This window comes from Lycorma delicatula, chromosome 8, assembly GCF_047948215.1.
Source record: "Lycorma delicatula isolate Av1 chromosome 8, ASM4794821v1, whole genome shotgun sequence".
NCBI lineage: Eukaryota > Metazoa > Arthropoda > Insecta > Hemiptera > Fulgoridae > Lycorma > Lycorma delicatula.
The window spans coordinates 7545082-7562756 of record NC_134462.1 but is presented as its reverse complement, the minus strand read 5'-3'; the positions used below and the strand labels follow the sequence as shown (position 1 = coordinate 7562756).

Here is a 17675-nt window from a genome sequence, read left to right as displayed (position 1 = left end):
TTAGAAACAATAGAATAAAATAAAATATTTAATGCAAAAACCTAATCAGAAATTAAAAATAAAACAAATAGATAATAATAATTACATTGTGATTTTAAAAAAAAATCACAACTTTGCCGATCTCTGTGGAAAAATGGTAGTGTTTCTGCCATTCAACCGTAGGGGTCCTGGGTTCGAATCCTGGTCAGGCATGGGATTTTTCATACACTACAAAATTTCAATTTTATATACCCAAGCACAATCTTTAAGCTTATATGATGAATTAAAAAAAAAAAAAAAGACAGTAGTAATATACATTTCTTAGAAGTGCTGGAATAGCCAGTCAGTCTCTGAATCAACTTATTTAAAACTATTCAAATAAAAAAATATTTTTATTCTATACTGATATGCAAAATAAATTGGAGCACTTAGAAGTTTTATTTGATTTTGTTTTTTCTACATAATTCCCAAATGCTATATACTTGTAAATATATATGTTGTTAAAGCAGTATAAATTTATCAAAACAGAAATTATAATTATTTGAATTGAGCGAAATTTTCCATATAAATTAATGCAGGAAAACTGATTGTATTAATATAGACTGAACATAAAATTTAGGCAAAAGAAATTGTTGTAGTCCCTTGAATAAATACTAAAAAATAATGTAAATTTATTTGCAGTTAATAAATCCTTTCTAATAGCAAAATAAAAAGAAAATATGTTTCTCAATTATTGAATTCGACTTTTTTTATGAATGTTATTCATTATATAACATTCAGTTTATATAAGGTTCGGACAAACATCTTAACATTCGAGAGAAAGCTTTTTTTCTCAATTCTATATAATATAAAAAAAATAACTGACATTTGTGAAGAGTGGTATAGAACTGCCAAATCATGTGCTGCAGTACTTGTACAAAGGAGAGAATAATAATGAAAACAAGAGGTTAAATAAACAGAAAGATCTTCCTTAATTAATTAAAATACCCTTTTAATTGTAACTTTATTTATAGTAAATGGTATAGTTCTGAGGAAATTTTCATTAATTAGAAAACAAACTTCTGTTACAAGGGTTGAAACTTTTTTTTTTAAATCTTTACTTTTTTTCTACTATATTTCTTTAAATGCTTTATTCAAAAAAAAAGATCACAAGAGGAATTAATTAGATCACAAGAGGAATTGTAGGTTTACTATTCCACATATTACAAAAAGAAACATCTCCAGCATTTGATCTTGGAAGGATCAAAGGAAAATAGAAAAACCTTGTCACTGCACCATTACAAAATTACAAATAAAAAAGAGAATTGATTAGTAAATTTAAGTTCACATTAATTTATAAAAATTATGATTTTATGAAATGGTTATGAAGCAGTTACACAAGTTAATAAAGTAATAATATTGGTATAAAATTACTATTTTTTAGATAGTTTTGCTAAATATTTGGGAATGTATTTAAGTTGTACATTATGATATTTAAATGTACATTAAAATTTGATGTTCACATAAATGTATAGTTTATAAGACATCAAGCTTTAGTCATTAGTTATGTATAAACAGAAATAAAATGTAATAAAACTAGACCCAGTATTTTTCAGCTTTGGTTATTTACAGGAACTGGTCTATTAAATTAAAGCTGTAGGCATTTTATTTTTACCTTAGACCTTTCAATTTCAAGGATGTTACACCCACAGATATATTCCAGGTGTTGTAAATCTATGTTATAAGGATATTAAAAGTTGTTATTCTGTACAAAGGGAAAGTGCAAGTTACTGTTTTTTACTTTTTTCTTGTTTTCCAAGGTTAGTGCTTTTGAAAGCACTGAATTTTCAGAATAATATTTTTCACAAACAAAAGTTATCTAAACTGCCAACAAAGATTTCATTCGCATTTTGGAACAAGATGTATAAAACTCTCCTATTAACAGATGAAGTTTTTTTAATTTTTCTACTGTTTCTACAATTTAAGTTTTCTATATTTATTAGCATTTTATTCCTAACTTTAGCTCGTTGAATATGTTTTATTTAGAAAATGTAGCTTTTTATGTTGAAAAACGAAACCCTGTTTCTCAGTTTGTTCAACACGATGTATTTAAATAAATATATTAATTAACAGTAGAAGATACTATTAAAAAAAGATTAGGGAATTAAAGTATTAAAATTATACAAAGCAAAAATTTAATAACTAGGTAGTGTCTTAAAAATAGTAAAGCGGTTAACAATTTATATAACTAAAAATATCATAATAATAACTAGAATATCTGAAAGAGGTAATTTACACTCTTTACAGAATGTGTTATAGCCTATTTTTATATCATTCAATAAAGAATGAATAGTCAGTATTTAAAATAGAATAGACAGTGGTGTTCCCATGAAATATTTCTTTTGATGTTGTTTGGATTATAATAAACATTTCACAGTTTGATTTGAGAAGTAACTGAATCATTGTAAGATACACTATTCAATCCGTATAGTATAGAGTATTTTTGTGCCTAACAACTCACTTATGTTCACACCAACTGAATGAAATTAAAAATAATAATTTCTATTCGAATGTTCCAATCATTTATTTGTAATATCAGAATTTTTCAACAGAATAACACAATAGTATTACACACACTTAATTGTAATTTTAATGGAAAATCTATCATGCACATCAGTTTAAAAATGTTTCTCAATATAATAAATGATCCAGATAAATTTCAAATAAAAAAAATCCTTTGAAATTTTTTATTTGCTTGCTAAAAAATACAATAATTTTTTTCAGCAAGATCTTTCTAAAAACAGGAACTCTTTTTGACCAATAATTTGTAAAAATGCATGAAATTTTTTTTAGATATCAAAACTATCTTGGAAAATAATTTAATAGGACAAAATATTTTATAAACAGTGCTATTCCTAACATTTATTTAATTCATCTCTAAGTTCATTGTTGAACTAATTAATTAACATGACAAATATGATTAAACTAAATGGAATTGTATTTTTTTATAACTTTTTTGTGCTTCCTTAGAAACATGTAACATTTTTGTGTTTTATATATATATATATATATTATATATATACACACACATTTTAATGGAAAGTTAAGTACCACTGCTGTGATTAAAATTATACAATATATTATAACAATTTTAAACTACCAAAATGAGAAATTTTTAAATCTTAAAAATTACATCATTATACAAGTACATAAATTAAAAACAGTTCAATTTTAACAATTATAATATTGTATTGTGTTTAAGTGATTAATTTAAACCTCTTTAAATTTATTTTTTCTACCAAGACGGATAGTGAAATGAGTACATGTTAAATAATTTCTACTCGTAATAATTTAGGAACATTTTATAAAAAAGTTAAAAAACAATTTTCTTTGATGAATAAACTTGTTTTCTTTGAGAGGTTTTGGAAAATAAAATTGATGGTGAGCCAAATTTTAGGAGTACAATGAGTACATATTACTAAAGCTTAAATTATTCTGTTTGCCGTGGTAATAAGAAGAATTTATAAACATTGAAAAACCAATTTTTTTATGCATGATGAGAAAATTTTCTTGAAAGTTCTATGTTTTGGTAGAGTTCTTTCTTCCTTTTAATTATATCTAAACAATAAGTGAACAGTATTTAAAAAAAAAATTAAATACTAACTATGTTGACAAATCCAGTGTAAGTAATCTAAATTACAACCAACATCATTCCAAAGCCAATTTCTTCCTCCATCTAACACAACACAATTCTGTTCACCATTGTAATTATTTGGTTGATCTTTTCCCCAGGCTGGTTTTGCAATAACTTCACCTGTAAAATAAACAAACCACTGGATTAATTTACATATGTTAAGTACTACATGTTTACTTCAATGAAATTAATTTTCTTCTGCATGTGTTTTGTGTGTTGTACTTAAATGAAAATAAAAATGTGTTAAAATTAAATTATTGCAATATAATAAAAAATTAGATTATTTATTCAGGATGATTAATCTCACTTAAGGCTAAAAAAATCAGCACACACACACACACACACACACACACAATGGTTTTCCTTAAAGGGCTTAAAATATGTTGCATTAATTCTGTCTAGAAACCATTGTAAAAATATTATTTATTAAAATTAATTTTTTACACTTATTTTCTTCCCCATTAATATTTTCACAAAGATCCCACTTTCATCAGAATATTTATTTTTTTTTAAATTTAATTTAATTATCGTAATTATAGGGAAGTAGGTTTACCATTTCATCCAATATTTTTTTAAAATAAAAATTGATATAAAATCTTTACATTCACATAATTTTTTTATGTTAGTGACTGAAGTGATAAATATATCTTTCTATAATTTTAATACTTAAGATTAAATTTTTATTAAATTTGATAATAAAGCAATGATGTATTGGAGATCTCTTCAAAAGCACTAAATGTACTAACAGAAAAAGTAAAAGCAGCAAGTATAAAAAATTAACTTTAATAAATAATTTTATTCTGCTGATAGGATGAAATTTATTAAATTATTAATTAACATTGTATAAAAAATTTTTAATCTGGTTGTTTTACTGTCAGGAAATTATTTACTTCTCCCTCCAATCCACATTTCGGTTAGTACAGGTGACAGAACCTTGCGGTCATAAGGATGTGTATGTATGCCAACATTCATAAAAGCTTATTTTTAGACAGTACTATATATTATTATTGTTATTTAATTACTAAAACCAACAGATTAAAAAATTTACTGAAATTAATCTCCATAATGTGTGAACCAGTAAAAAGTTAACATAGGACAACAGTCACAATATAAAGCATGATATAATTTAAATTAAAAAAAAAATCAATATTAAATCTATTTATGAAAACAGTAAGTAATCTTTATGATATAATTTATACAATCTAAACAATATAATAACTTTTTCATCTTTTTTTTTTTTTTGAGTTGGATTAACTTTTATTTATAGATTTTGTTTAATTTATTATTTTTTTCCCTTATATTAATTTTTTTTATAGTTTTTGTATAAATCTTTCTCTTTTTTTTGTATTTTTTCTGTAATCTTTTTTTTGTACAAGTATAGTTGGCCTCCAATCAAAAGGTTAATTAAATTTAAAAAAAAACTGGTCATATATATCTCCAAAACAAAATCCCTAGAGTAAAACCCAGAAAAAAGGAAATACATATAAGCAAATTAAAAAAAAACAAAACATTACACTTATATAGGGACATTGCTCAACTAAACCCCCCTCATATAACAAATATTTTTATTGCCAAAAAAAGCAATGAATAAAAATCCAGAACACAAAAAAGAAGAGATTTAAAGATTGCATGAATTAATAAGTGTAAAAAACAAAGAACCAAAGAACCCAGAGAAAGAATGAATAATGTAAATCCTAATTGTCTCAAAGTAGAAAAAGCAATAATTTTCCTTAAATCATTTTCTACACAAGCAGCAAAAGGCTCTGTTGGTCTGTTCTCAAGTAAACTTGTATTCTTTGAAGAAACTAATTTAATAATTTAATCTCAAGACATATAACCATCTTTCTCAACTGTTTTTGTTCATTATTTGCATAATGGGGATCCCTTCAATCCTTAATGTCCACTGTTGATAATATTAAGACAGAGAAGAACAGTACAAATTTTACTGTAAAACTCAGTCAGTCAATATGAACAGAAATATGATATAATGTTATGACTGTTAACATCATTCTCCTCATATGTGCTTGTGGTTTTAAATTATGATTAGGGGTTAAATTTCATGTATAAATGAGCACATTCACACACAATGAGGAGTATATTATGATCAATTGTAAGAAATTCATACAGAAAATTTAACTTTAAAGATGATAAAGTAAAGTAGGATTCTAGGTGGTTCCTTCATAAGCCAGTTGATTTCAGTTTGAGTGAAATCCTAGGAAACTTGATAAAAAAAGCTCAAAATAAAGTCTTTCAAATATGAATATAAATGAAAATTATCACTGTACATAATCCTTGAGGTTTAATGATCAAGAAATGAAGAATGAGTAAGTAAAAGAAAAAACTATTTAGAAAGGTATGAAAATTAATTATGATTAAAAGAGAACACCTAATGAGAAATATTATTATTATTCATTGATAAGAATGAAAAAATATGACTGCACATTTTAAAATTGATAACTCATTTTCAGAATAAAATTGCCTATAAATTACCAGTAATCCCAAGAATGAAATTACTTGTGATAATTTATTCTGGAAGAAAAATTATTTTACTTTCAAAGGTGTGTATTAATAAGTTCTAAAATTTTAAAAATATTAAAACATAAATTTAAAAAATAAAAACTGAATTATAACAAACATTAATATTATTGTTTCTGAATTGAAAAAAAAGAAAATGATTAGTAAACACGATTGTTCACAAAAAGAGTAATGCAGAATGGAAATGTTGATTTTCAGGTCAAAGAAACAAGATGAATAAAACAATTTTTAAAAAAACTTTCATTACAGTAATATACACATATTGCTTAGGACTAACTTAAATTTAAATTCAATTAACATTTCTTAAAAATTCATTTACCATCCACCCATTTCCAAGTACGTGACGTATAACCAGGTTCACGTTGTGCTCCAATCCAAACTAATTGGGTTTTAAGATTTGATTTTCGTCTTTCAAGCTCAGCCAATAAAAATGTATTATGAACACCTCGTAATCCATGAACCAGATCTCCACCGTGTTTTTTGCACTGTTCTCTAGCTTCCTCAAAACTGCTTCCTTTACCAATATTGAATTCATAACATGTTCTATCAAATGCCACCAACTGAGTTTCTTCTCCGACTCCGACCGGTGCACACCTGTCATTTGAAAACTCTGGAAAAGATGGTAGTTGTAATTAACTCAAAATTAAAAATAAAAAATATTAAATGTGTTGTAAAAACCAGTGGTGTAAAAATGATCTTTAGGCAATATCTTTCAAAATGTACTTATTTGGTATAGAATTTATTAACACCAACACCAGATCTATAGAAACAAAGCTTAACAGTTCATCAGTGACTATGACCATCAAGGGAACAAGAATAATAAGTAATTGTAATTACAAACAAACTTTCATTCACATATTTAAAATAAGGAAAGGCTTAATATAGGTCTCCTTGATTGAACACATTCAGACTTCCATAATCTTTGCATTGATTAAGTGACATGCTTTGTTTTTATAGTTATAGTTTCTATGTTAGGCATTAGACACATCTAAATTAAGCTCTCAAATAAAGAAAGTTCTGATAAATTAACCCTTCTCTGATGTTGTAAAGATATCCATAGAAAAAATTAATTAGTGTTACAAAATAATACAAAATATTTGTAGTTGTCAACTGTATTTTTGTTGCTTTCTCTCACAGTTGTTTATTTATTTCTATTTTACATTCCCAAAAAAATTTCCAATAAATGCATTCTAATGATCATGATACTCCTAAAAAATAGGTATGTATAAGTGTTGATATCATGACTTTCAAATGATTGGTTTGATTAAACAGGTTCGGTAGAACACCACTAAAGAACATTCTGAACAAGGAAATCTCTTGGGCTTCTCCAAGAGTATAATTATATATGATATAAAAATAATTGCAGTGTGATGACTATTTCTGATGAACATTTTATTCAATTTCAGATTATGTACACAGAATATCCAGTTAAATATCTGATTTTTATCAAATTTGTTAAATTGAGTACAGTTTATTTAAATGTTGCTGGCTGAAGTCACAAAAATGTCATATTCCAGGTCTTTAATAGAAATATCAATACAGTTAATCTACAACTATTTTTTTCACTTTAAAATTTACAGTAAAGAAAACACATAAATAAATAGAATCTGTTGTAGGAGATTAGTTGCTTATTAAATTAAAGACTACAAATCTCTAATGGTTTTTTTTTGTTCCTCTATTGTTGATGTTAGTATAACTTGAAAATTTCCTGGAGGGATTTGTCTGATTATTCTCATGATTCTACAGAAGTTAATGTGTTTCATAAATAATACTTTAATAAGTACTATTACTTTAAAACAACATTATAAAGCAAAAAAAAAAAATATGCGATTAATGAGTAATAGTAATTTTATTAAATTTAGTAATTAATGTCAAGTAAACATCAATAAATTCTATAAATATAAATCCATGAAAAGATTAACATTTGAACAAATTAATTTCATATTTAATTAAACACAGTGCCATTATCTAATAATAAAACCTATTAAAGGCAATGGTAATAATAATAAATAACAAATAAATGAGTAAAATATTAAAACAAATTTGATTTAATAAGTAGTATATATTACTTTCTATGATCCCCTTAATGTCATAATATCTCATGTCTTTCAGTTAGGTTAATTTTATTCTAGTCACACAGTGAGCAGTTTATTAAAAAAATGAAATAATCGCATCTGGAATTTAAATAATTAATTACATAAATTTAATTAATTCCATTGTTATATAAATAAAATCTCAGTAGCCTAACTCATAAATACATTATTCTGCATAATTTTTTATTATACTATAAATACGTATAATATTTATTACATAGAAAATATTCAATGTTAATAATTATCATAACAACTTTTTTATACTCAGCGTCAATGTTTTTCATCCATATGGGAAAATGTTTCCATTAATGTTTTTAAAAAATATTTTGGAAATATAAGGTAAGAGATTATTTTCTACTTCAATTATGTATTTTAGTAGATAGATTATAACATAAATTAAAATAATATTTTGAATTAGTTCAGAGGTATATAAAATCAAATTTAATGAAATTTTATATATATAAAGATAAAATTTTGCCAGTCTTATCAGGTATACTATTTTTTGTTTTTTTTTATTTTAATGAAATTTGTAGATTAAGTGAGTAGGTTTTGACTCAAAATTGAGCTTAGTTTGTATCTGTTAGAGGCCATTCTTTATGGATGTAGGTGGTTTGACAAAACTCATAAAAACTCTCATTCTCAAGATAATCAATATTTGATGTCAGGCTTACTAGAGAAAGTGGAATGAAGTGGTTTCCCACTCCTTCACTGAACCAAATATAATATTACATATCAGATTTGAAGCTCACTGATGTGTGGGTTATATTCAGCCTTATAATTAATATCATTACTCTGTTCACTACTGGGGTTGGCTGTTGTATAATGAGCTTTGTTAGTCTCATAGAAAGCTACTCTAGTGCATCTTGTAACTCGCACTTTACATACCTCACAGCCATAATAAAAGTTGGTACAGATTGTCTATGTCAGCAAATTAATGCAATCCTTTCTGTTGTATAAAAATACTTAATATATACCAGTTCTATCTGGATATATATGGATACAGAGAATATAAGATAATTTTTAGAACAAAAAAAATATTGGGATCCCACTCTTAATTAGAAATCATTTTTACCTAACTTGAATATAACTTTAAAAAATATTAATTAATGTGATTTAATATTCAGAAGATTTTGAATAATTTCTGTTTAGAATATTTTTTCATATATTTGACTTTTTTTGTTACTGAAATTTTATTTGTTGTTAAGGGTACACATAGGGCCTACTATAGATGTTGCATTCATAATTGTGTCAGTTTATCTGTTTGGGAAAGGCAAATATACCAAACTTTATGAATAATTTCTTAATCAGTATTAGCTATCAGGGATCATTAATATTAATTTTGAAAGTTATTTTAAGCTTTAATACAGATTACCCAGTTTTAGACATAGGGTTGAGAAGACATTTGATATCATATCGTTGTCAATTCAAAATTGAAAAAAAATAATCAATATTTTACACTGACAGTAAAGCATTTTTTTATTCTGTTTATTCTTGTTACCCATTATTACTTCTTCTACTAGAAGGGAACTACTACTTCCCGTTAACGTTCTTAAAATTTTTACAAATAAAAATTTGGAAAAGCTTTCATAATTATTTTGACTGAATGATATATTCCTGAATGACATGCATTTCAGATACATAATATGATGTTCTTGTATAATAGATTGTCAAACTCATTATCTTACTTTTACAGATGGACAAAAATTCAACCATAAAGTCATTTGAATATGAATGTGGAGAGAGCCATCAGGGAAGCCCTCATGAGCATTAAGTCACTGACAAATACCTGTAGTATTGTTAGTTTAATATCTGTAGATTGATTGTTAGTTTAATTACCCTTCTTTTTCCTGTTTAGCCTCCGGTAATTACTGTTCAGATAATACTTCAGAGGATGAATGAGAATATGTATGAGTGTAAATGAAATGTAGTCTTGTACATTCTCAGCTCGACCATTCCTGAGATGTGTGGTTAATTGAAACCCAACCACCAAAGAACACCGGTATCCACGATCTAGTATTCAAATCTATGGAAAAATAACTGGCTTTACTAGGACTTGAACGCTGGAACTCTCGACTTCCAAATCATCTGATTTGGGAAGATGCATTAACCACCATTAACCAACCCCGGTGGGTTTAGTTTAATTACCCAATAATTTGTTTCTATATGTAGTCTGTTAGTAACAAGACAAATCTATTTTGTTTTCTATATTCACTTATAAATTAATGTTAATACATTTAAATATATTAGAAATGTGCATGTTGTAAATTCTGAAATCGCAGTTAATATGAAATATGCAATATAAATTCAAAAATTGTACTAAAATTAAGGGTTAATGATGTAAAATTTTCTAATTTTTAAAAGGTTGTGCTTAAAAATCATAACCTATTTAAATACATACTATACAGTAAGAAATTATGATAATCAAAAGATGTGGAAGATTTGGTAATTAATATCTATATTATAATCAAATTATTAGTCTGAACACTACACAGTTTCATAAAAAAACCAGAACATCCATATTAAGTATAAAATTAAAAAAAGAATAATTCATAAATATAAATAATTGATTAATAACTACTAGCATATTATATATCTAATATAATAAAGTTGTAATAATCACTATAGCATACCATCTGTTGTGAAAATTTCTACTTCACATAGTGACAGAGAACCCTCAACACCAACTAATTGTAAGAACACATGTTGACCGATAAGTGTTCTTGCACATGTAAATGTTTTAGTAACTCCTTCTTCTGCAAAACAGAAAAATGATTAAAATATAAAATTACAGTAAGAGTTAAAGGAAAGTTATGAAATAAAACTATCAGCTGTTAAGAATTATAATCAACAAGAGATAAACACAGCTTAATCCCCTTATTACTATGTTATGTAGTCTCAATCAATTTTTGATGTTGCTAGAGTGATAGAAACAAATTCTGAAATATTGGATACAAAGATTTTAAGCAGTTGAACACAAGAAAATTAATTATTGTAGAATAGTGGTTGTCAGCTGTATCACAGATTGGTCTTACATATACTTTTTACAGCAATTACTTTCTCCTTTGTACATTGATTGATCTCATAATCAAAATTAAAAAAAATAAATCATAATAATTTAAATGGAACTTATGAGAAAATTATAATAAAATTTTTATTTTAAAGAAAATAACACATATGTAAGATTTACAGTCAACAACTGGTGCACTAATCAATTCAATAATTTTTATCTGTAATGTATATAATTTATCTGTATCATTTAGATTAAACATTACATATTTCACAAAATAATGGATTCTTTCTTTTGTAGAATTTTTTGGGTAAATCAGCAGTGCATTCTTTAGTGGAATTACTAGCAGCAGTGTTGTAGTTAATATTACACCTGTCTCAGAAAGGTTAGGAAAATCTTTAAGTATATAACTGAATAATATATTTGTTGTATGTTATATTTGTTCATTTAATATTCGTTTTTGTAAAAGTTTTTGTGTGTTTAATTTTCATGTAATTCAAGGGTGTTGAGAATTTGACTTTATGTGCTGTATGTTGTGGTTGTGTGTGTGTGTGTGTGTGTGTGTGTGTATGTATGCCCTGATTGTATGAGGTGATTTATAAAATTTTATTCAATAGTGTTACTGGTAAATTGATTGAAGAAGATGCTGCTAATTAGTTCTGAAAAGTGCTTCTTTGGAAGAATCTTTTTGTTTTGAGTGTTGTAATTTAAAATGTTCTTGTTTTGTCCTGTTGTTTAATGAATTTATTTATTTAAATCTATCCACTTATTTAAATAATTTTTTTGTTAATTTATTCAGATGCAAATAGGTGATATAGATATATTACAGACATGGTATTATAAATCAAATTGAAGCTTATTAAGCGTAGATTTACCCTAAATTAAAATAATTAAATTAAATTAATTAATTAACTTATTTCTATTTGAATAAATGTATGGTAATATGGTATTGCATAAGTATCAACTAATTTTTAAATCAGCTAATGCAATAAAATAGAAAAATTACTTAACTTAAAAATTAAGCTTATTATTTTATATGCCCAAAATAAATAATAAAACAATTAAGTAATTTGAAAGTACAACTGATTATCATACACATTAACCTTCCTGTTTACTGTTGAAAATTTAATTTATTTTAGCACAAACTCACTCATGAGTGAAATTATTTGTGTTTAAAATTTTTGAAAATCAAAATCATTTATGCACAGATATCTTATATTTCAGATTATTTCTTTTTTCAGAAGTTTAATTAGTACATTTTACTTTGTTTCTACCCACTGAATTTGTAAAAGAAATAGTAAAATAACACTGCAGCAAGTAAATTATTAAGATTTTCTTACAACTCTTCTTATTATTGCTAATAATTGTAAAGATGAAATAAAAGGAAATATGATTTTTCACTGTCCTTTGATTCAAAAGTCATTGCAGGTAATGGATTTTATTGTTTGATAATATATAGGACTAATGTATAACTTTATGTGGGTTTTTCTGCTCAGGCTCAGATTCATGTAAATTATTATTGTTATAAAAAAATTATATATAAATATTTAGTTAACTTACCAATTGTTCCTGGATACCAGGCACATAATGGATTTCTTTGAAGTTCAGAGCTACTATTACCGACCCTAATTTCTATATCTTGAAGTGGCTGCTGGCCTAAAAAAACAGGAATATAATTTAAAGATATAAAAGACAGTTAAAAAAATATTAGTAATAATTACTAAAAGAGTACAATAAAAATTATAACGAGTACAACATATATTATAAAATTTGAATGTAATAAAAAAATTCTTCCGTTATTAAAAGGAAAACTAAAGAACATATTATAGATAATATAATATTATTTTTATTTTTAATCTGAAAAGTAATAATACTGCTAAATGCTAGAGTATTTTAAAATTTATAATTTTGAAAAGCAAATTAAATAATGATATGAAAAATAAAATTTTACTTTTCAAAGGTTTAAAAAATTATACTCGTATAAATATGAGTTACCAGTTAACAGTTATCTGTTGTTAGATTGTAGTGCATTTTGATTCAATTGAAATTAATGATACAGTTACTTTTAATCAGATTGAAATATTATACTTTGATTTCTAAAGGATAACCTTCGGACAATTTGGTCTGATATAGAATTACACCAATTACTGAATGTCTTCTGGGCTTATTACCTATTGTGAGGCAATGTTGTGCTTTCCAATAGAAAAAGAAATTTAATTATTATTTTATTTTTTATGAAAAGTAATGGATATAAATTTCCAAATTCCATTACTTTTATGTTTATAAGATTAATAAATGAGTAACTAATATGCTTATTTCTAATATGAGTAACATAGAATGATTAGTATTTTATTTGCAACACCTTTTTTCAGGTCATCTTGACCTTTAAGTTATCTTGTAATCTTTTACTGTAGGAGTTCATTAGTGCCAGAGAATGTCTGAATGCCATTCCGGTACTGCTTTTTAGGGAAAAAAAATTTAACCTCACATAAAATTTGTTATAACTTTAAGCTGATAAAAAATTTAACCTAAGTTATAAATATCTGACTGCACGAAAATAGTCTTTGCTTTTGGACATCCATAGACTAATGGCAACAAAATAAGCCACTAAAAATCTAACTCATGAAAAAATATGAAATATTAGACATGAAAAAAATGAGTTTTGGTTCTTATCTATGTAAAAATTGAAATGAATGTGCATTTTTCATAACATTGTTAAGAGCCAACTGTATATGTCAATGGACCATATTCTTGTGATCTACTATAAAACAAAATTAAATGTTCCAGTACTGGAAAATTTACAAGTGCATCCCTATTTATCTGGTTATAATTCATCATACTACAGTACCAAATCAACTCAAATGGCAAATCAACTTCCTAAAAATTACCTTTTGTATTGTATATAACAAAAAAATAAACAATTTCAATTTCCTAATAAAAATGAATAAACTTTCCTTTTTTAAAAATGTCTATTTTTTAAAAGTGTTTTGAGAATTCTTTAATGAAATTTTAGTTTAATTCTTGGTATTCTCTCAATTATAAAAATTCATGAGAATTTCTTGATTAATTAATTGGTCAACCCAAACTGCACTAAAAAGAGAAATTAAATTTCCTTTTTTCTGATTATATTTCGTGGATCTTATTTCAATAGATGCTTGATGAACTGATGCTATCTCCTTCTTACTGGAAGATAGAAATAACAGGGTTTTTGGAATTTCTAGTTTAAAAAGAGGTTTATAATATTTGGAAAGTCAAATAATTCAGCAATACTAGGAAATAATTCAAAGCTACACTGTTGAAAAAATAATAAAAATAAAGATTTTTAACTTTTTTTAAGATTACCAAAAAAAATGTATAACAATTTAATTTACATAAATCAATGAATGAATATTGATATAAAGAATTTAAAAAAATCATACCACAACAGCCACGGGTGGTAACCCTCACGACTCTAACAGGATATGGTCTTAGAAGGTCTACCTGCCACCAGGGAGAAGCTTCTTTCATTGTTTCTGTACATCGGCGTCCATCATGGACAGTTGTTTTTTCTCCATCGTTAGCATTACCTGCTGATCCACCACGTACAGTTGTTGACTGGTTGGCAGGTCGGCGTATTGCAACATTTGTTCCTGAAACATGGAAGAGATTTTTTATAATATTCATATAAAACATAAATAGAAGGAAAGAAATTAATATCTTTAGGTGCCTCCTAATATAAGAAGTAAATATTTACTATTTCATCTGCAGTGTTATTTAAATAATGATTAGATATCTGATATTACGACTTAACTATTCAACATTCTAATTTGTATTTGAGTTTCACTGTCACTGAAATTCAATTGAGCAACCAATTAGTGAATATTTACAGGATTGTTACTTAAACTTACAATATAAGTAGAAATCTGAGAAAAATTTAGTTAAATCTTGCCATGATTAAAATTTGCTGGGATCAAAGTAACACAGTTAAAAAAATAAATTATTTAACTGTGTGTAATGAAACAAGAAAAGGATTAGTATATGTATGTAACAAAGTTAAAAAAAAACAGCCTAATAAATTAATTTTTCAACAAGAAATGCAATATGAGTTTAAAATTTTAAAAACTCATTTTAAAAAAAAATGTTGTTATGAACAAGAATATTATGGTTTAATATTTTTCCTGAAAAAGACATGCTAGTATTTTTTTTTTTTTTTAAGGAAAAATGAGCTATTTGTTTTATTAGGATAACTTTTGTTTAAATAACTCATATTTTTTGAGTAAAATAAAATATTTTAATGTTGAAATTTTTAGTGTAGTGTAGAGGTCTATGAGATTCTGTGAAAAAATCCATCTTATAATTATGAACTCTCTGAACTAGTTTTCGAACATTTATCAACTTTTATTTATCACAGAGGATATTCTCCTTTTTATTATCAAATCAAGAAAATATTTTTCATAAAATCCATCTCAAATTTTATTCTGTTCATTTTGACTTAAAATTACTTTATTTAAATTTACTCTCAGTGAGAAAATCACAAAAACTTTTTTTGACAGGGGTGGCTGGGCGTTAAATGTGTAATATAGAAAAAAAAGCTTTTGCTTTGAAAGTTGTTAAAAATTCCACTTTTATTTTGTTCTCATGAAATGTATTAAAGCTTATAATAAGTGAGTTAATCACAAAAAACACATGCCTTCAGGTCCCTGTTGTACATATAAAAATATCTTTCCCAAAAAAAAGTTACAAATTTTAGAAGCTTATAATTATATACTCTTATTTTCTTTTTGATAAAAATGTAATAAACAAATAAATTCTGAAAAGTTAATTTTAAGTTGGAGAGGAAGAACAATTTTTTGAATTTGAATTAAGATAAAAAATTCATCCAGTAGGTTTTGATAATCCAATTCCATTTTGTATGATGTCAACAGCTAAAATTAACTTTCAATAATAAATTAATTTGCTTCATTTTTCTACAAAATGCGATGACATGAAAAACCTTTTAGTAGAATATCAGAATATATTTTTTAAAGTAATACACAGTATGTATCATGAAGCTCTACTGGAACTTCATAATCTGTTTTCCTTGTGAAAATAATGGAAAGTTTCATACACTCATATGTACTAAAATGCTTCATTTGCAAATTACAGTTAGTGAAAATTTCACTCTGATTTCAGCTACCCCGGTGAAATGAGGTCGTACTGAAATTTTTAGGACAATAATTAAGGGACAAAATTGGTGATTTCAATTGGTTTTTGAGCTGAAAAGTTGAATAAAGTAGGTTCCAGAACCATATCTGCAGTAGTTTTTGAGAAATCTGGGGTGAAAACCAATAAGTTGGGATAAAAAAATATATTTTTTAAGTATAATGTACAATAACTTTGTTAAATGGATATTAAATGTGTAAAACCTTAGAACAAAAATCATAGAGAATTTAATTCTGAACAAATTAGTGCAAGGTAAGTTAAATAGAACAAAGAAAAGTTAGAAAAATTGTAATTTTATTTAGAAATAGTATGCGAGACTAAAGTAAGTTATACATACCAGTTTATAATGAATGTTAAAAAATGAGCCTGCCATTTTATTATTATTTTTTGAAATGAAATTATCTAAAAACATTCTCAGTTATGCCAAGAAACATGGGTAAAAATTTGGTTGCAATTGATAAAATAATTTTTTTGTTTATCCTGAATAAACAAAACCTCTTCCACCTTACATAATAGTATAATATAGATATCTTCTTTCTTTTTCTGTTTAGCCTCCAGAACTACTGATATTACTTCAAAGGATGAATGAGAGTGATATGTATGAGTGTAAATGAAGTGTAGTTTTGTACAGTCTAAGGTCAACCATTCCTGAGGTGTGTGGTTAATTGAAATCCAACTACCAAAGAACACCGGTATTCACGATCTAGTATTCAAATCCATATAAAAGTAACTGTCTTTACTAGGATTTGAACCTTAGAACTCTCGACTTCGAAATCAGCAGATTTGCGATGATGTGTTCACCTCTAGACCAACCTAGTGGGTTAGATATAGATATCAGATTAGATATAAATGAACAAGGCATATAAATTTTATTAATTTTCAAATCACGATTTTAAACATAAGTTGTAATGTAACACACAAATTAAGATATTTAACTAATCAATTTCCCCTTTCAAAAAAATAAAAATGAAATAATAAGTTGTAAAAAATAACAAAACTGAGAAAATATCAGCTAATAAAGGTGGCAATAGTCAACTTTTTGATGAATCTCTTTCCCTTTAACCTAGAAATTTTTGAGTTCAAATTCAGTCGGGATTGGCATATTTTTTGGTTATGTGAAATTCTTTTCATTAAATCTCAAAATAAAATTAAAATTAATAAAGTAAAACTTTGTTATTAAAATAGTACTATGTTTAAAGAGCGGTTC

The 17675-nt window shown here is 25.6% G+C and overlaps 1 protein-coding gene across 1 annotated transcript in view; it reads right to left on the bottom strand.

Annotated features, from left to right (window-relative positions):
• Nucleotides 1-17675, bottom strand: part of fw (CUB and Sushi multiple domains furrowed) — a 365438-nt gene that overhangs the window by 25531 nt on the left and 322232 nt on the right. The window contains exons 4-8 of the mRNA XM_075374311.1: nucleotides 14707-14916; nucleotides 12848-12943; nucleotides 10911-11033; nucleotides 6507-6797; nucleotides 3623-3772 (exon numbers count right to left, since the gene is read on the bottom strand). Coding sequence (XP_075230426.1) covers nucleotides 3623-3772; nucleotides 6507-6797; nucleotides 10911-11033; nucleotides 12848-12943; nucleotides 14707-14916 — 870 coding nt within the window. The remainder of the gene's footprint in view (nucleotides 1-3622; nucleotides 3773-6506; nucleotides 6798-10910; nucleotides 11034-12847; nucleotides 12944-14706; nucleotides 14917-17675) is intronic.